Below are 20,618 nucleotides of genomic sequence, written 5' to 3'. Positions count from 1 at the left end.
ACTAGAGTTAAGCCTCAAAATTATAAGTTAAGAAAAGCTTAAAAAAAAAATTAGTTATGAAGTCCTCGTCAAGATTAAAGCCATATCTTCTTTGACACATAATTTAAATTTTAGACGGGGTGATATTTATTTTAATTTTATAAAAGTCTTACATATATATATATATATATTTTTTTTTTTGTTTTAAAACATCTATAAATTTGCTTTAGGTCCCAAAAAAGTTTGGACCAATCTGTATGATCATTAAAGCAAATTTTACAGCTTCTTTTTTGTTGATACAAACCGCGTTGTATTTGCTCTTCCACTAGCAAATTTTCATGTTACATTTTTTGTTTACTCTTGCAACTAATACATGAATTAAATCTCAACTTGTGTACACAATAAAAAATATATTCTGCCTGTGTTATACAATAAAAAATAAAAACCAATAATTTCTGAACTCAACTTGTGTACTGTTATGGGTCTTACTCTCCTACTTGGACGTGGTTGCTTGTTTTGTTCTTCAAATTGCAACATGAAGGTTGAGATTTTGGAAAAAGGTTGATTCTGATTGGACAAGAGGTCATAGAAGTTGAGTTCATATGTTATTGCTTGGTTTGTCTCCTTTTGATTTCTTAATAATCAATTTGAAAATGTCTATAAATAACCAATTTCCGTGAGCTCATTTTTTTAGTAGGCTGGCGTTGGCAAGTGGGAAGAAGGAGAGACTTGACTTTGTTTTAGCAGGCTACTTGCACAACTATTATCTTCTCTATAATATAATTACGAGATAATTGCACAATCCAATCTTAAAGGTTGAAAGAATAAAGGATGTCATCCAGGTGAGCGGTGCCATTTAATTTGGGAAAGGAGAGTTCTTTTCCACCATAGGAAAGTTGATCATGTCCATTAGATTAAATGAGGAATACATTCTTATCATACTCTCTCAACACTAAATTATGTTTTACACTATCTTCCACCCTCTCTCTTTCATGTTCTCACACTAAATTTGTTTGATCCTTGAAAATGGTACACTAACAAGTTTTCCGGCAGCAACCATGGTGGTGTGTGGTGGTGCAGTGGTGGTAAAAGTAGTTGTTGAATTTGTGTTTTAGTGGTGGTTGTATGGGTGTGTGGGGACATGAAAGATAGTATAAAAAAATAATCTAGTGGTTGAGAGAGTATGATATGAATATGTTCCTCATTCAATCTAATGGACATGATCAACTTTCCCATGGTGGAAAAGAACTCTCCTTTCCCAAATTAAATGGCACCTGTCATCCCAGATAAGTTGGAGAGTGGTACCCTTTTTTACTAGGCTAACAATAACCGATGAGTCTACTTCAACAAGAAGGAAATGAATAGAAAATCTTGAAGAACTGATTTAATCTCTATTAAGAAAATATTAATTTTAGATAATATGTTATTATTTTTCATAGAATATCAGACTAATTTTTTATATAATTTTTTTTTAGGTTTAAGGCGATTGCCGCCTTGATGGCCTTACCTTTGGGCTAAACATATCAGATTCTCCTTAAAACTTTTGATTCTTGCAATTTAATCATAGAATTTTTTTGACATAGGGACTGGAATATCTGCATAATGGATGTAAGAATAATCCAGAGTTGTGAAATGTACAAAAATTTCATTAAATGAAAGCTTCCACGAAAAATTGGCTGATTTTGGCATATCCAAAAACTTTACTACTAATGGAGGCAACCATTTGTTCAGTATTGTTGTCTAACACATGGTTATGCATCACTTTCATTACTCCTTATAAGTATTAGTTAAAACTCAAAATGTCAGTGTATAGTGTAGACTAAACTGGTTGGTGGTTTTCAGTTTTAGAAGCTTTTTAAAATTCTGTTACTTCAGGACTAATTAACCTAATAGCGCTCTATAATTTTAGAGACTAAGTTGGATATTTCATTACAAATACTGTAGTCTGCCTTGCAGGTACATGAAATCAAACAAGTTTACCCAAAAAGAAGTGATGTTTACAGCTCAGGAGTTGTTTGTTCTTTTGGTGATAATCATTAATCACAGATGGTGTTATGAAGAGTATTGTTGACAGTGACTCTGCCTATAAAGCTGATGCGATACGAACGGCTTTTGTTTTTACATCAGTGAAGTAGCAAACTAGCTAAAGGAGTATTTGGCTGCAGAATTATCCCGAAAAAGGGCTGGTCGGGTAGATCATTTCCATACACATAATTTCTGTCTTCCCTTTACTTACAAGCTACAACTCCAAGTCACAGCCATCTTAATGTTGAAATAAGCAAATAATAAAAAGGCAACATAACTATAAAACCATATAAGATGTGGTAAACAGCAACAACATTCCTTAAGTGAAAACTAATTGATTATTGACTTGAGTATGGTTTCACTTCATCACATACCTTAATTGCATTCGTTGCAAAGTTGAGGATGAAATCACTCTCCTCAAGTCTTTCATCAAACACCTTAATTGCAACTCATAAAAATCAATGTGTCATTGCCATGAAAAATAGAATTGCATATTAAAAGGTGAAATTTAGTTTATGTAGTTAAAATCTGTTGTAGAAAACTTGTCTATGAGAGACTCGTATGGCCAAGTGTCAGATAATTTCAACCTTAACCTAGTGATTAGCTAAAACAATTCTTAGCTCATACAAGAAGAAATAGTCTTATTGTTCAAAAAAAAAAAAGAAATAGTCTTTATACTCATGCTGCGAGACATTACTAAACTTTCTCCGGAACAAACTCTTGATTATTGGACTCACCAAAACATAATTAACAAAAATATGCCTTGAATTCGAGAGGGGTGAAGATCCTTTCCATTTGGCAAAATAAATGGAGTTTTGCAAGTTGGAGAGAGATAGACGGGTAGCACTTGGGTGACATAGAGTTGGGTGACATTGGTGACATTGACCAATCACAATGTCACAATGCTTGTGAAAGAGAGAGAAACACAAGCATTGTGGCATTGTGATTGGTCAATGTCACCAATGTCACCCAACTCTATGTCACCCAAGTATTTTCCGAGATAGACACAAAAAATAGATGGTGGGTCCTACCACTAAGTGTCTTTATCTCTCCAAAATTTTATGTGTCTTTATCTCTCCAAATTGAAGAAATGGAGAAACATATAAATGGAGAGGATCTTAACCCATTCGAGAGGTATCGAGTTTGAATTATGCGAGTGCCCTTGAAATAAATGCAGCTTAACTCAGTTGGTTGGGACAATGTATAATATATACATGATCCGGAGTTCAAACCCCGGCCACCACAAAAAAATGAAATAAACGCAAATACTTTTATACATAAAATTGAAGGTCTTTCATGCCTTAAGCTGTCATACTATTCTCTTACCTTAACTTCTAAATTTTTGTAACAAAAAAAATTAACAATACTCATAGCTTTATATGCACCTTTACCCTAATTCAAACACAAAAGCCTAGATTTTATAGTTGTGTGTGCAAATTTAAATGATATACGTTCTTTTCTGTTAGATCACAAACAAAATTTAAGGTCAGATTAAAAAAAAAAAGCATCATTTATTACACTATTACACGACGCACTTTAAATAAGATTATCATTTTTTTGAATAAATTAAATAAGATTATCATTATCAATAAAATATAAAAACAAAAGATAAAAATACAAGATTTCCTTAAAAAAAAAATTACAAGATTATTAAAAAAAATATCAATAAGAAATGTAAAAACAAGAGAAAAATATAGTTTATTTTTTTATTTGGAAAAGAAAAAAAGAAAAGCATCGAGACTGTGTTAAACGACAAGCGTTTAAGCATTGAAAATTCAGGAGAAAGAAAGAGAAGAAGAAGAAACAACCACTCTACTCCTTCCTTCTTCCTCCGATCGATGTGTTTACTCATTCAGCTTTAGATTCACTTCAAATTATGCTTTTCTTAGATCCCTTTACTCATTTTCTCAATTCCTTTCATTGATTCGCACTTTCAAAACTCATCGTCGTGATCGCACTCTACACGGTATCACTCCAATTTCGTTTTTTTAGGGTTTTTGAGGGGATAATCATGATCTTTTCATACTTTAGGAAAAATTTGATTTTGAGTTTGATTTTAGATACCCAATGATCTTGATTTCAATATTTTGTGGTTGAAGATCTTGATTTTGTTATAATTCGAAAATTTCTGTTTTTCAACAGGTGCTTTGAGGTAGATAGTAGAAGATTGAATTTTGAACAGTATGGTGAGTTTTGTTTAATTGGGTTTTTGTATTTTGGTTCTGTGTTTGTTGTTTTTCAATTCTAACCTTGATTCATTTGATTCTGTGCTCATAGAATTATCTTCTTGGAGCTTTCAAGCCTGCATGTAATGTCCTGATTTCGTTTAACGATGGAAAAAACCGGAAGCAGGTGAGCAGACTTTCATATACATTTTATGAAATTGTAGTATATACTCACATCATATTGTGGCAATTGCATTTTGTATTGTTAATGTTGAGGTTGATGTTAGTAGTAGTGAGAGTTGATAGAGTGTTGGAAATTGAAGTTTTACTTTTCAGGCAGAAAGAGAATTCGACATATCATATAAATAATACTCTCTTCGCTCCTATTTATAAGAAACATTTGACTTTTTTGATTCATTGCATAAATGATGTATTTAGTCTATATTCTAGACAAGATACATCAATTACTTAATGAATTTAAAAAGTTAAATTTTTCTTATAAATAGGACCGGAGGAAGTAATTTAATTTCTCAAGCATATTGAGGTTCATTTCTACCTCATGGAATCATTTGAAAAATTTGATTAGAACCAGAAAAGTCGCATTTCATATTCCTTTTCAGGAACTCCATCTATTACCTCTGAAAAATTTAATAGAAGAAATTATTTGGACTGGTACTTCGCTGTCAAATTTTGGTATCTTGGTCAAGGAATTTATGATCATTTGACACCCTAAGTTGAAAGTGTCTCCAATTCATTTTGGAAAATACTGGTAATTAGCATTATTACTTTGACAATCAATTGACCCGTCACTTCTAGTTCACTTCCACTCCTATATTTCTTGTTATGAGATTTGGAAGAAGGCCAAGAGTGTTTATGTTAATGACATTCAGAATCTCTGATTCCGTTAATAATTTGGCAACTCTTCAAATTGAAGATCATGATTTAGTTTCCTATTTAAACAAAGCTCACTCACCTATTCAACAAATGAAGACCACTCTAACCGATAGTGATCTTCAAAAGGTTATAGATAAGATAGATCAAATGTGCATCTTTTTTGTTCTTCATGGCCTACATAAGTATTTTGAAAATGTCTGAAATCAAGCTCTAACCAATCCCCATCCTTCCTACCATAGAGGAGCTAAATACCGATTTCCTTTGATTGATGTTTGTAGCAAAATATCCAGCTATGAGTCTTTGACTCTCGCCACATGTGAACTCATATGGCCGAGACTCCTCATTGAAGAGTATAAATAAATTTGTTAGATTACTATTGAGCATTGAGACTTGTTTGTTTTTGTTATAATCAGTCAAATACTGACATTGCATCCAATCCAACTTCCATGAACAAACTAAGCTCATTGAGATTGATTGCCATTTTATTTGTGAGTAGATTTCTTGTTAAATTGTCACACCCTTTGCTGAACTTTAGCTCTGCATTTTATTCTGTCATGGCAAGTCTCGGCTGTTTTGTCTCTCCAGCTGCCATCAGTTCAGTTGACATAAGAATTTCTTATATCTTATAACAAACTGAATCCCACTTAGTGGGATAAGGCTTGGTTGTTGTTATAACAAACTGAATAATTTTTTGTCTCCACTCTCCAGCTTGAGGGGAATATTTAATAATTTATTGTATCATTGGATGTTTATATTAATCCTGTATATAAATATCATATTGCTCACTATTTTCTTCACTTAAACATGTTCAAAATTTCTTATTTCACATTGTCCTCACATTTTCCTTGCAAGTAGGGAAATTTTAACATAGTTTGATATTTATCTTTGCACTATTAATGACATTGAATCTTTCACGAGTTATGATATTAGTTTTACTGACTATAACTCGTTTTGGTTGACATTCTTTTTGCCATTTTTCAAGGTTCCGTTTAAAAAAGAAAATGGTCAAACAGTTACAGTCCCTCTTTTCCACAGTCAAGAAAACATTGCTGGAAAGGTATATTAGTTGTTTATCTAAATAATATTATATTTTAGTTTATCTGAAACTCATGATGTTATTGTTGCAATGACTTTTGATATATTTTCCAGCGGGCATTCCTGCATTGACTATTTATGTATTTGCTGCCATGTTTAGATTACAATATAACCAATGCAAGTGCAATGACTTTCGATATATTTTCCAGCGGGTCTTCCTGCATTGACTAATTATGTATTTGCTGCCATGTTTAGATTACAATAGAACCAATGCAAGGGAAGAAGATTGACCACAATGGCATAAAAGTTGAGCTCCTTGGACAGATAGGTTTGTACTAGTAATCCTTCCACTTTTTAATTTATTTCTTTTCTTTGCATTGAGTGTGTATGCTGCTTCAAGCTTTTTATTCTTCATTTTCTTTTTAGAATTGCTATTCAGGCGAGATATTCCAACTTGATTCTATACTTTTATATTTTTATCCGGTGTGATAGTCAGCTGGATAGTTGTTTTTCTGCTTAGTACATTTGACTCGGGATAAAACGTAAAATGATCCTCATATTTCTAAAAGCTTTCAGTCCTAATTCTTCAAGTTTTAAAGTTGACATTACTGTTAATCATGAATTACTTCTTATATATACAAGAAAGATGAGTTACCCTACTGTGATCCTTCCATCTCAGTTTTGTCAAAAATGTTTAAGAAATTGTTCTTTCACTCCTCCCTCCCCTGTTAAATTATTCTTTGGTAATGACTAGCAAACTGAATAGATTATACATTCATCACTAGTATAATATATGCAGCTTTTATTCCGCTTGTGCTTAAATATTTTCTCCTGTTTATGATTTTTTTTAATCCCATATTACTTTATTACCGTTTACTGATATAAAGTTCATTTTGAATTTCATTTCACTGTGCAGAGATGTATTTTGACAGAGGAAATTTTTATGACTTTACTTCCCTTGGTAATTGAGTATTCTGTCTCTTCCATATTCTACAGAATTGTAGCTAGCCTTTCATTGAATGATGATGAATTACTTACAGCCGATTACTAAATTTCATTTTGCTGTCTTTTGCAGTACGAGAACTAGATGTTCCTGGAGAAATCTATGAAAGGAAAACATATCCATTTGAATTCTCAACTGTTGAAATGCCATATGAGACATACAACGGGGTGAATGTGAGGCTTAGGTATCATATCTTGGAAGATGCATGTGTCTCAATTTAAGTTTTCTTTATGTGCTTTTGCTGTCTTTCTGGATTATTTGCTTTGCAAATAACAGGATGGAGAGCTTTAATATGATGATATCATGCGATGTTTTTAAGTATTTGCAATTTCCAGGTATGTGTTGAAAGTGACCATTAATCGTGGTTACGCAGGAAGCATAATTGAGTACCAGGATTTTGTGGTACGTTCTTTATCAGTGAAATACAATTTGTGATTTATTTATCTGAGATATCAAGTTGAATGTTATTTTATCATATTAGTGCATTTTGGGGATAAAAATATGTTGGATGTAGCTGTGAAACTGAAGACTGAAACTTGTACATGAGTCTAGTATCCCCCACACCCAAAAAAGAAGTTTATATGGTCATGTCACACCAATACTATTTTTCCAATTGACACTCCTATACTTTCAACCATGGGGTTGTTAAACTCTCTAGTTGACTTGTAGAATGTAATCTTGTACTCACGTCAGAACCGTGTTAACTCACTTACAAAGTCATTCATGTGTAAACTCAGGTAGCCTCGTATAGAACTTTGAGTTTGAGGTTAATTGAATGTGTGCCGAACATAATGGTTATTTCCATTCAACATTTTGAAAATGACAGTAGTTAAGTGTATTAAAAAAAAAAACTGTAATTGCTACAGCTCATTGGTAAAGGCTTCATAGTGCACAAAACCTTGGCTTTCAGACTTCCAGTGCACAAAACCTCTACTTCCAGTGCACAAACTAAGACTTCCAGTGCACAACCTATGGAGTCATCTAACCGCCGAATGTGAACCCATCTGCAATGGAGGTGAAGGATACTTGATGAAGTCACAATCCCATAGCTCCCAGGTCCCAACATAATTTAAATCATGAACTAGAATACATGAACAAACACAAGTTTGTTATAACCCAACAGACCAACGAGATAACTGAACCTGACTCTAATAATAAGCTGAGACCTATCTCAATCCAGCTTACTCCAGCTCCGATGCGGGAAGCCCGGTTCGTCATTCTTTTGAACTTGTTATATTTTCTGTGGTCTGGTCTAAGTCATCTTACTACATAGTAGTAAATTATTTGTCATCTCATCTATCTTAGTATACAGTATTAAATCATGTATCATCCAACTTACTACACGGTATTAAATTATGTGTAGATTTGTTTTAAATAAACTCGTATGAGTCTACATGTAAACTCTAACGAGTTGAGTCTAGGGGGATTCTAACCTTGCTTTCACCATGACTACACTATCCCCACTCACAAAAACTACTTGCATATCTGTATATGTAATTACATTGATAAGGTTTTTGATTCTATCTATTTCATCACTTGATTAATTTTATTTTTATCATCATTTGTCAGGTTCGTAACTATTCACCACTTCCGCAGATTAATAACAGCATTAAGGTGAGCTCAATAAGATGTGCCTGCATTAAGTATCTGCTGGCACATGTAGTTATTTCCTTGTGCTTTTCCTCATAACTCTTGTTAGCTGCTTTTAATTCTTCCTTATGTATTTAACAATGTTATACCTTGCACAGATGGAAGTTGGAATAGAAGATTGTCTGCACATTGAATTTGAATATAACAAAAGCAAGTAAGTTGACTGTTTTGATTGGCCATTTGACTGGAGTTTTGCCCAATTTTTGTCTTGGTTTTATAACTTTTATTACTACTAGCTCGTAATTGTATCCTCCCTTTTTTCTGCTTAAAGCTTGAAATATGAAATTTACTTGTTGCTTTATCTTGTTTGGTTATATTGGCCTGTAAATTTCTTACCCCAACTTCCAGATCACCTTTACTTAGTTTACTATAAACAAGTAACAATCCTAGGTAATTAGGCAGGCATGTGCACCAAAGATATTTTTGTGAAACCCTAACGCTGTACAGGCCTTATATTTGAAGAGAACATTCTTCTCATCAACTTATTTATAATTTTTAGGTTAAAGGACAAGAGATTTGTAAATACTTATCGAGAATTTCAACTTTTCAGGTATCATCTGAAAGATGTTATCATTGGCAAGATTTACTTTTTACTTGTCAGAATCAAGATAAAAAACATGGATCTTGAGATTAGACGCCGAGAGTCAACAGGATCAGGGACCAACACCCATGTGGAGACAGAAACACTGGCTAAATTCGAGTTGATGGATGGTGCTCCCGTAAGAGGTAGGTTAACCTTTAAATTGGATGAATAAACAAACTAAGACAGAAAGTTTATGCAACAACCCAGGTTTGCGATTAACAAAGCAAATATGATTAAAATCAGTTTAACATTATATAGTTGCTCCCAAGCCTAGATAAAAGAAAGTAATTTAGGTGATTGGGGTAGATAACTAAAATTGTCAAATCTATTATGACATGGCTCAACAATAAAACACGTTAGGCTTATGTAGTCTTGCAATTGGCAAAACCAATCTCTCACAGAACTTTTCTACAACAGATGTTAATTACATAAAATAAATTTCACCTTTTAATATATGTTCTGTGTACAGCTCAACGTTAGCAGTTCCTTTTTTCATGGACTGTGTACACATTAAATAAAAATAACTGTTAACACTATCATTCGCGTGTTAACCCTGAAGTAAAAACTACTTCATATGTGCCCATAAACGCACTGACTAATGCTTGATTACTTTTCCAGGTGAGTCAATACCAATCAGACTGTTCCTCAGTCCCTACGAGCTGACGCCGACTCATCACAACATTAATAACAAATTCAGCGTGAAGTACTTTTTGAATCTTGTGTTGGTTGATGAAGAGGACAGACGATACTTCAAGCAGCAGGAAATCACAATGTATAGGCTGCAAGAAACTTCGTGAACAATTACCATAGGAAGAGTGAGTATTAGTTTGTTGATGATAGTAATAAAGAAGATTGTGATGAATGTTGAAGAACTCTCAAATACTGGAATCAGTCTGTGGATCTTGTTTTTTCATGGGGTAACATGTTTTAACATTCAAACATGCTTGAAATTCAACAGTTGCAAAGATGTACATTTACTGATCTTTTATTCGATATTGACGGAAGCATTTCTTCTCTGTGCTGGAGCGTTTATATCCATGAGAATGTGTTATATGTGGTTGATTATTTGTTCTGATATCTTTTAAGACTCTGGTTTTCTGTTAACTGCATTGCAGCACTACTCATAAAACAATGTCCTTTTTTCAATTATTATGAACAAAATTTGTTGTTGGACTCTTATTTGTTTTGTTTGTTTATGCATTGACATCTTTTTCTTTTGCTTTTGATATTTAATTTGTGTAATAATGTACTTATCTAACCTCATAACATTGCTTTAAAAAATTCCAAAGACCCAAATTATCTTAGAAAAACATTATCTTAGATATAACATTATCAAAGAGATTACAATGAAGGTTAAGAGATTACAATGAAGTTGTTTTGCTTTTGTCCTCATGTCAATATAACACTACTCCTCCCAATTATCTTAGAAAAACATTATCAAAAATTTGAGTAGTCACTTGGATTTGGTGAACGGTTGTAACTTGTAATGAATTTGAGTACTTGTAATGTGAATAAAAACAACAAAATGCGAAAGTTGTTGGACTTGGAGTGTGTCAGTTACGTTACATATTAGTGTGCAGTGGGCATAGTACTAAAGACACATGGCCAATTGCTTTTGGTGAGAGAATAATTTCACTCGGATAGTCATACTTTTTAATGGTCCAGATTGTGTTTTAGGAGAGAAGTGGAGATCGAACGGTCACAAATTCTCATTCATTTTTAATCCAATTGTAGACAGACGTTCCATCCATATATATAAGTAACACTTAATTCATCCTTTGAAACACTGCCTTATATTTTTCAAATAACATCTCAAGAGAGCGTCGGTGAAGTATAAACCATACTCCCTTGTCTTCTCTTGCAATCTGATGAAGTAGTAAGGAGAGGAAATATTTCACTGCTAATGTTTGCTTTTGAGTTCTTTTTCATATTCAAATGTCTTGTTTTATTGTTTTGTCCTGTTAAATCTCAATTACTTTTTCGTTCAAGTGTTCTTCTTATTTCGCAGTTAGTGTTTTTTGATGTTTTATTCTTCTTTTTTCATCACTTCTCTTTTTTATGATATTATTAGTAGTTCAAAAGTTTGTTCGTATCTATAGAAGTTCTATTTTCCAAAGCATATCTAGTTTGAAGATGTGTGTTCAAAGAACCCTAATTCTCGCATTGATTTCAATATATATGTCGTATTTTCACTTTCTCTCCTTCCTAAGCCCTCTGATCTAGAGCAATCATAAAATCTTATTGTAGAGGACTTTAGAATGAGTGAAGAAGAAATAAGACATAACACCACCATATGATAGTGACAAGGTTGATGGGGTCGAATATTTATTATGATATATTTAAGATGGTTGTTTTTCTGTGTTCTCCATTGCACCATGATGTTCTTTTTTCCATTACTTTAATTTGAACAAAATTAATCTATCGTCCTTAATCAAATAATAAAAGCATAATTTTCACACAATCAACCAATAAAAGCAATAAAACATAATTTTCACACCAAAGATTTGAAAAACAGAAGAGTGTTGTTAAGGGTTGGAATTCAATCACACTGAAGAGTTTTCCACGGGAGTGGATCCTTTCGAGGCATAAAATTCAACAGCAAGCTCCACACATCACCAAAAACCTAACAGCACATGTCAACTAAATTATCCTACAAAGAAAGACTAATAACTACACATTTTATGTTGTATAATCTTAACCCTCCCATTAAAAAGATATGAAAATGTGTTTTATTATTAATAATTAGTTGAGACACTAATAACTAGTGTAATCATAAACACATTATTAATAAGTTGAGACAATTTTTTTTATAGGTTTCTTGCACTTGAAGTAATCATATTCGAGAAGTGTCAGACACTGTGTTTGAGAGTTTCAGAAGTGAGGGAAGCATGTTGATAAGAAGGAAGCATGGAGTAGAAAGAATGAAAAGAGCTTTGAGACGGGAGAATTTTGGGGAGCTCACAAATTGAATTGAAGGAGGATTTTAGACGGTTTTGTACTCTCATTATTTAAAATACATTAATCATAAACAATCATTTATCATTCGTAACAAAAACATTCTCAAAATAGGTGGAAGTTTTTATCTATTTTTTCTTTTACTCCCATCCTTCCAAAGTCCTCCCATTTAAACTTCAAAATTGAGCCGAAGGGTTTATTTTGATTAAAGAGAGGGGAGGATTTTAACAATGTAAGGGGAGAAATTTTAATTATATATAAGTTTGGTTAAAAGAGTGGAGGATAATTTTATTTTTTGGTAGAATGGAGGAGAAAAACTTTAATTACATATGTGATAGGTTCGCAAGGGAAGGAATTTTATAACTAATTTATATTTTTATCCTTATATTTTTACAATAGTCTAATGATATTCAAAGCTAAAAAAATTCATAAATTTCATTTTAATAATTTTCCGATCTTGATGAATGTTCTAACTCAAATTTGGGAGATTATGCTTTATAAAGAATAATGAGTCTCTGAAATCCCTTCCCAACTAAAGAAAGCATTCATTCATTCCACTTCATTTTTTCTGAAGTCCTCCCCTTCTAAACTCCAAACAGACCTTCAGAGTAAAATTCAATCAACGTTAAGCACAAGAGTGTGGAAAGAAAGTATCATTGTAGGACCATAGCCCTTTCTACTGTTCAAACAACATTGCAATAGCATTAGATTATGTTCATTTCACAACCTACATGAACCTAAAACACAAAAAAAAAGTCTATAATGAATATTGTAATAGTTTCAATATATATATGTTGGCTGATGGAGATGGAAGTCTACTGTCCTATCTTTTGAATCTCAAAGACGATGGCTCTCCTAACCCGATTGGATTTCATTTGACAATCAACAATATTAAAGCCATTATCCAGGTTAATTAATTAATATTTTTATAAGGATATTTTGTAGGTTACATAACTACCTTGGTCTAAAAAATGATCACTCCTACAAATTTTCAAAGCAAAAATACTATGTTATGACTAAATTTTCATTTTGTACTATCGTTTATTATTAATCTAGCTAGTATCACATAATTGCAAGTTGAAACTACTTCAATGAATAAAGATAATATTTGAAAAATGTAATCAATATTTCAGGGTCATCCTAACTTTTCTTAGGGCACAAGTTAAAAAGCTAAAAATAGAATTGAAAAGATAAAGTTTTAAACTTTTGAGATATAAAACTTACTATGTTTCAAGTTACATTTTCCTTTAATTGGTTTTCTAATCTAAGAATAATGTGCAAGACAATGAAGTATTCTAGACAGAGGTAATCTGTATTTTCAAATAATCTTGAATTTTCAATCCCAATGGAATTATATTATTTGAATCTTTCTTCATGAGATCTCACTATCATGGTGCAGGATATGCTTATTGGTGGAAGTGAGACATCATCTACAACTTTGGAATGGGCGGGCTTTCTCAGAATTGCTGAGAAACCCAAGAGTACTGATTAGGGCTCAAGAAGAAGTTAGACAGGTTTTTAGTGGAACAGGATATGTTGATGAAGTGGATCTTCAAGAATTGAAATTTCTAAAAGAAGTGATTAAAGAAACCTTAAGAATGCACAATACCAGCAGGAACACAAGTTCTTGTGAATGCATGGGCAATTGGAAGATGGATTATTTTCCATCTTTTACTATGAGTGCCTATCAATTATTGTTGGTGCTATTATACTGTGTTTTGCTGCTTTTGGGAGTGCGCGGCGTGGACTAGAGGGTGTGATTTTTTTTGCTGGTGGATTCTTTTGTCCCCTTTCTTCTTGGCCACATGAATGGATTCGAGTATGCTGACACCAAGAAAGCCATCAACATGTGTTTTTTTGCTTGTTTATGTTGCTTCTCAAGTGAGTTGGAAGCATTTGGTTCCATGTTAGTGCCTTTTATTTTTAAGGGTTAATTATGATTTTGGTTCCCTTAAATATACCAAATGTTAATTTTAGTCCTTTTAAATTTTTTTATAGATTTTTAGTCCTCCAAAATTCTCTATTTATGGAATTGGTCTCTGCTGTTAACTCCTCTTTAACGGTGCTGACGCCACATGTGCATACCAAATGACTGGGCATTGCCACGTGGATTTTTATTCACATGAACATGAATCAATTAAAGAAAAATTGTGTTATTGAAAAGGAGGTTTATGATAATGAAAAGAAAATGGCTCAAATAAAAATGGGTATGAAAAAATTATCAACACCTAAAACATCAGAATGCATGGTGTGAATGAATATCTCTATGACTCATAAATTTCATAGTTACATGTAAGGAAATTGCTCTTCTCCCAACAAAAAATGCTCTCTTCCAAAATACTCGTGTGTGATGCAGATGTATAACCCAACGGCGTGAGTCACGTTGGGTATACATCTGCGTGAGTTAACTCACGCAGTGATATTTTGACAAAACCCATTATTTACCGAACATGACAAAACCCAGGAAAAACCAATTCTTCTTCTTCTAAAGTATTGTACATTCCTTAAGAATTTAATTCCATTACTCAACTGAAGATTCTTTTCAAACATCAATTATTTTTTCTTCTTTCCTTCGATTACTTGAAAATTTCGACAATGGTAGTTTTGGAATTTGGTTTAAGTGTTGTTGAATTTTCAAGCAACACTGGTTTTAGAGGAGATTGGATTCCTTATGGCAACATGATAGGCCGTTGTAACAAGGTAGCAACAATCAAGGTTTCGATGACGTCTAAAAATCCATGATCGAAGGAATAAAGACCATGGGAATGACGAGAAAGAGTTGAAATTGATTGATGAACATGAATCTAAGGTTGAAATTGATTGATGAACATGAATTTAATGTTGAAGATTTTAAGAAAGAACATGAACATGAATCAATAAAAACAAATATTGATTATAATATGGATGAAATATAAGTTCAGTGAATGGCATGATGGGTTATTACATGAGCCAAAAAGAGAGATTGCAAAATGGAATGTTTAGCACCTAACTTATGCGGTAGGTTGTATTTCAGGGTAAATTTAGTGTGTGTTTGTTTCAAGTTTATCAAATTTATTTTTAGGAATAACATTCTTTGGAATATAAAGATGATAATTTTATTCTAAGGTATTTAGGAAAAATATGTTTGGTTAACTTTATAATATTCTGGGAATCATAAAAATATGGATTATAATAGGTAACTACTTATGAATTTATTCCCATCTTCATGGGAACTTTATTCCCACCCTTTTCCTTGGGAAAATTTTTCTATTCACAGAAACATTTTATACCCGAGAGTAAACTTTAGTAAACTTGTAAGAAACATATGCATATATATTCCTCCTATCATTTTATTCCCATGAATCAACAAATATAACTTGAAACAAACACACTCTAAGTCACGTTAGGTTATACACCAACGTGAGTTAACTCACAGAGGTATTTTCGACATTTTGGTTGGGGTGAGCGTTTTTTTTTGTTGAGAGAAGAGCTTTCTACATGTAACTGAGAAAAAATAGGTCAAAAAAGAAAAATGTACCTGAGAAAGACCACCATATTACAAAAGTAAAATTTGTCCTTTAAATTGATTCCACTTTGCTACACCACCATAACTAGTCAGTCAGTCCCAACTGAATTTATAGATAATCACATGTCATTGTATTAAAAGTCCTATAAATGGGATAACTAAAAAATGAATTTTGTTAACGAGTACCCTCAAGATACTCTTTAAGGATTCTAAAAGAAGAAATAATTTTATAAAAAAGTCAAAGATTTCAATTTCCGATACATTGATTACACATTTTCATGACAAGTTACCATTTAAAGGCCTTAACCAGTACCCTGGACACTGGTTAACATTTCCCTTAAATATATGGAAAGAAAACATGTTCATTTGCTTTGTGGGCTCATTGTGTGAAATGACTATTCTGACGTTCTTGATTTCTGTTGTAGACAAACAAACATGCATAAAATTAGTCCTACAATACAACTCACTTCTCTCCTCTAAAAAAAACTACAACTCACTTCTCTCATATGGCCAACAACATAAGCAGACCCACAATAACAAACATGCATAAATTAGTCCTATAATACAACTCTTCTTCCTCCTAGGAAAGATAATACAACTCTCTTCTCTCTTCTCTCTTCTCAGCAGACCCACAATAAAAAGATGCATACATTATTCCTTCTACGATACAATTTTATTCTGGCCAACAACATATGCAGACCCACAATAACAAACATGCATAAATTAGTCCTACAATACAATTCTCTTGTAGCTAACAATATAAGCAGGTACACAATAACAAACATGCATAAATTAGTCCAACCTTCTGCAATACGATTCTCTTTTAGCCAACAACATAAGCTACGTACGAACACATAAATAACCCACTAACACATAAATTTCAAACCTATAATTGAGTACTTCAATAACTGCTCCAACATTAATAATTGAGCTTTTTTCTCTTTCTCTCGGTCATCTCATTCTTTTTCCCTCTTCTTTCATCATCACTTGGGCTCGTATCAGCAAGCACAGCCCTATCAGCCTCCACCTCTTCCCTCTTCTCTCTCTTTCTTTTCCTCATCCCATTCTTTTTCCTTCTTCTTTCATCAGCTCCTGGGACCATATCGGTAGGCAAAGTCTTATCAGCCTCCAACTCTTCCTTCTTCTGTAAAGCTATAGCCTCGTCTCGAGCATTTCGAGCCTCTTGAAAGGCAGCCAGAACAGCAACCTTCAACTCGTCTAAAGCTAAAACCTCTTTTGGAGCCCTCCGGGCCATTGTAAAGGCAGTAGCGAAAGCAAACCATAACTTTTTCTTGGCCGGGTCCACCATAACCTGCATGTTTAGAGATTGATATATTAAAGAAATCAAATATGCACATAGAAACTAAGCGTGTATCAAGAGAATTTCAAGAAAAACTTGCCGAAGTAGGTATGCCATCACGGCCCGGTCTATACTGCCATTTACCTCTCCCATTTTCTGCAAATATACTTTGAATTTCAGTTTCCCAATATTAAACAAAGACAATCAAGAATCAAAAAATAAATAAAAATGCAAAAGGAGATGAGTTGAGTTTACCGATTCTGATTCCTCGTGTGAAAGAGAAGACGAGGACCATTGCTGCTGGCAAGGTTGATTTAAATTTCAACAAAGAGCACAACTGATATCAAAGAACAAAACTCTTAGAAGCTAGATATAAATGTTAATAAACATTGGGTTTCATAGAAAAGAGAGAATAAAAAAGGAGAGATGGCTAGGGTTTCATAATAGGGCACTTCTATGGTGCAATCACGAAATTGACTTTTTTGAAAAAGTTATTTTATTTAACTATTTTATTTAGTCAATAATATAACGGTTTGATGTCATTTCAGCTAGTGTTCTGTTTGAGGACTAATCTAAGACTAAACTTTATCATAAAGTCTCAATTAAATTAAATTCATGTAAGATTAAGAAAATAATTTAGAGTTTAGAGTAAATTACTGGCATAGTAGGAGAAGCAGTGGCAGAATAGCCTCAACATCATCTTATGGTTGTTTTTTTAATGCACCTGATTTCCTTTTCCTTACTTTATTTTTTCCTTCTTTTCGTACAAGTCATTTCTCACTTGCTAACAAGTGACTATTTGTGGTTTTTGTAGGGTTCCAAAGTAAATTTAGTCATCAGAGACCATTGCATGCCAGGGATGACAGGCTATGAGTTACTTAAGAAAATTAAGGTACTTATAGCGTTGGTTTGGTGGTTAATGGCTACAAAATCTTGTATATTAGTATTTTTTTTTTTCACAATACAGTATTGTTGCATTATATATATGATATAGTAAATTTAACTTCACTAAAAAAGTCATTATCATGACTTCACCATAGAATTTCCCTTCATAATATTACAATGGCATAACTTATCAAAAAGTTACAAGAGAATATACAGTGAAACCTAAAAGACTTTATTAACATAGAAACATATAGGCCCAATAGCTTAAGTCCGATATTTTATTATCTAACACCTCCCCTAAAATTCATGGTGCATTTGAGAAACAAAAACGAAAAAACATTACTCAATAGTTCAACCGCTAGTGAACCGGATAATAAATAAGTAACATAAATTATATAATTTGTAAGTAACAATGTAAAGTTTTTGTCAAAAAAAATTAATTTAAAATTAAACAAGACTACAACCTTTTTTTTACATTATGCCCAATAGTAGAGAAGCGTAATTAAGAAGCCCAAATAATACTTGTTAAGTTGTTATTGATAGATAGAAACCTAAACCTAAAATGAACCAGTCGCCGTTGTCCATTCTTTCTTTTCCAGACTTCACTTTCTCCATCCTCACGTTCTGCATCCTTTTCTTCTTCACCCACTTATCACTCTCATTTGCTTCAATATATTTCTTCTTATTTTTGGTTCAATCTTCATTCTACTATGTTCTCTTCTCCTTTATCTAATCTCTCTTATCTGATTCATGACTTGAATCTTGAGATTTTGTTAAAAAAAATAAAAGAAAAAACATGAAATCTCAAGACCGTCTGGTATCCATGAACCGTGTCCGGATCGCCGGTTTTCCCGGTTTTAGCCGGTTCACGGCGGTTTTCCTGGTTTTTCTACGGTTCTCGTGACTAACGGTTTTGTAAGGTTTTCCGGTCTGGATTTTGGTCCGGTTCACGGTCTAACCAGTTGAAACGGCCGGTCCAGTCCGATTTTTAAAATATTGGTATAAACCCCTAACACGCCCCCTCAAGCTAAAGCTTACTAAGCTTGATACAAATTTACAAACCAAACAAACTAATGGTATAGCCAACTATTATAAAGCATGGGATTAGGCGTGTCCTGGTTACGACGTCAGTGTTTGGCCTCATTGTAGTCAAACTCGAGATCCTCGGCAAGGCAAGATCGAGGACGGGTCAGGGGATAGTGAATTTGGGGATTGTAACATGGATCCTAAGGCCACAGAGATTGTATGAACCTATCAAATTTAGAAATTCAAATATATTGCATGTATATTCATACATATGCATATGAAGCAACATAACTTGGCAAAAAAACTTCTGATAACAAGCAAAATTATTAACACTGAAATTAGGATCATAGAACAACTCAATGTTCAAGGAGCCGAAGCCGCCAAAGAAACCAACAAATGAGCACAATCCAATTGTTTGTGATGATACTCCCACTCCGCAAAAAAAGGAACAAGAATTTGAATGGACGGAAGACATGGAAGAAGACGAAAATTTAGGAATGTTACTAGACCTCTTAGATAGGTTATTGTAGGTTAGGACACTTATAGGTCGGTCGGTGTTCGTCTTATTTTTTTGTGGTATTACACCTCGACGTATTTTTTGGTGGCCGGTTATGTAATTTGGATATTTGTGGCCAATATGTAACTAATATTATATATATTAAATGAAATAAATTATTTTTTTTGTGGCCGGTTATGTCACACCAATTATTGCTCGCATTACTTACTTTGTCAATAATTATTCAACTACTTATTTTATCTCATTTCTCTCATATTTGTTTTTCATTATATTTTTGTGAAGTGAAACATGTCTGAGGATGCACAAGATCTGGTTATACTTGAAGTTCATTATGTAGATGTGAAAAAAGGGCTTGGTTGAATGTAAATCCCACAGACAAGTTGGATGAGTTGAAGGCAAAACTTGACGCCTTCTTTATTCGAATTGGTTCAAATCATATAACACATCTTGTCATAGTAAATGTGCCAGACCTAGACTTGAGGGAGGATAAGGAAGAGGACTTCTAGAAGACTGTGTATTATCCACAACTTCTCAAAGATGATAGTGACGTTGATTTCATATTTAGGGTAATGGTTGAGAATAACACTTTGTATCTTTTTGTCCGATCCGTTGAAGTGTAATCATTATTTAAGTGTAACAGTGTAATATTTTCCGAATTTGTGTCCGTATTGTTGAATTTTAATGAATTTGTGTTTGTGTAATTTAACGATGAATTTGGGTAATTTTGACCGTTTATGTGAGATTATTTAATTTTATAAATTTATGTACAAATTTGTGTAATTTGGATCGTTTACGTGTCATTAAGTGTGTTTAAGTGATTATGGGTCATTACTAGCGAATTTGTGTAATTTGGACCGCTTGGATCGTTATGTGTGATTATGTGATTGTGAAAAAAAATGATGTTTTTGCGTAATTTTGATCGATTGTGTCGTATTATCCAATAATCTTGTTAAACTGGCATAATTCGGATCAATTACGAGCATCTTAAGGTTACGGGTCTTTGATGACACAATTTGCATTCAATGCATATCACTACATCATTTATTGTTGTACTGACATATTAGTAGAGCGTGAGTTAACTCGCACATGTGTTAAC

General features: G+C 33.1%; 1 protein-coding gene across 1 annotated transcript; it reads left to right on the top strand.

Moving 5' to 3' along the window:
* The first annotated feature begins 3,726 nt into the window (after positions 1–3,726).
* LOC25500380 (vacuolar protein sorting-associated protein 26B) lies at positions 3,727–10,513 on the top strand. Its single transcript, XM_013588785.3, has 12 exons — positions 3,727–3,970; positions 4,147–4,190; positions 4,282–4,356; positions 6,046–6,120; positions 6,354–6,426; positions 7,015–7,059; positions 7,174–7,285; positions 7,437–7,503; positions 8,671–8,715; positions 8,850–8,905; positions 9,302–9,477; positions 9,953–10,513. Exons 2-12 carry the CDS (start codon positions 4,188–4,190, stop codon positions 10,129–10,131), a joined length of 906 nt encoding a protein of 301 aa, XP_013444239.1. The 5' UTR covers positions 3,727–3,970; positions 4,147–4,187; the 3' UTR covers positions 10,132–10,513.
* The last annotated feature ends 10,105 nt before the right edge of the window (positions 10,514–20,618 follow it).

The sequence above is a fragment of the Medicago truncatula genome, chromosome 8 (assembly GCF_003473485.1).
Source record: "Medicago truncatula cultivar Jemalong A17 chromosome 8, MtrunA17r5.0-ANR, whole genome shotgun sequence".
Lineage (NCBI taxonomy): Eukaryota > Viridiplantae > Streptophyta > Magnoliopsida > Fabales > Fabaceae > Medicago > Medicago truncatula.
Note: the sequence above shows the minus strand (reverse complement) of the source record. Positions and strands in the feature narration are given on the sequence as shown.

Bases quoted from the DNA above. Each gene is read 5' to 3' on its own strand.
- LOC25500380 (XM_013588785.3), top strand. The intron at 6,121-6,353 runs GTATATTAGTTG...TGCCATGTTTAG, and splicing joins AAGAAAACATTGCTGGAAAG to ATTACAATAGAACCAATGCA. The intron at 8,906-9,301 runs GTAAGTTGACTG...TCAACTTTTCAG, and splicing joins TTTGAATATAACAAAAGCAA to GTATCATCTGAAAGATGTTA.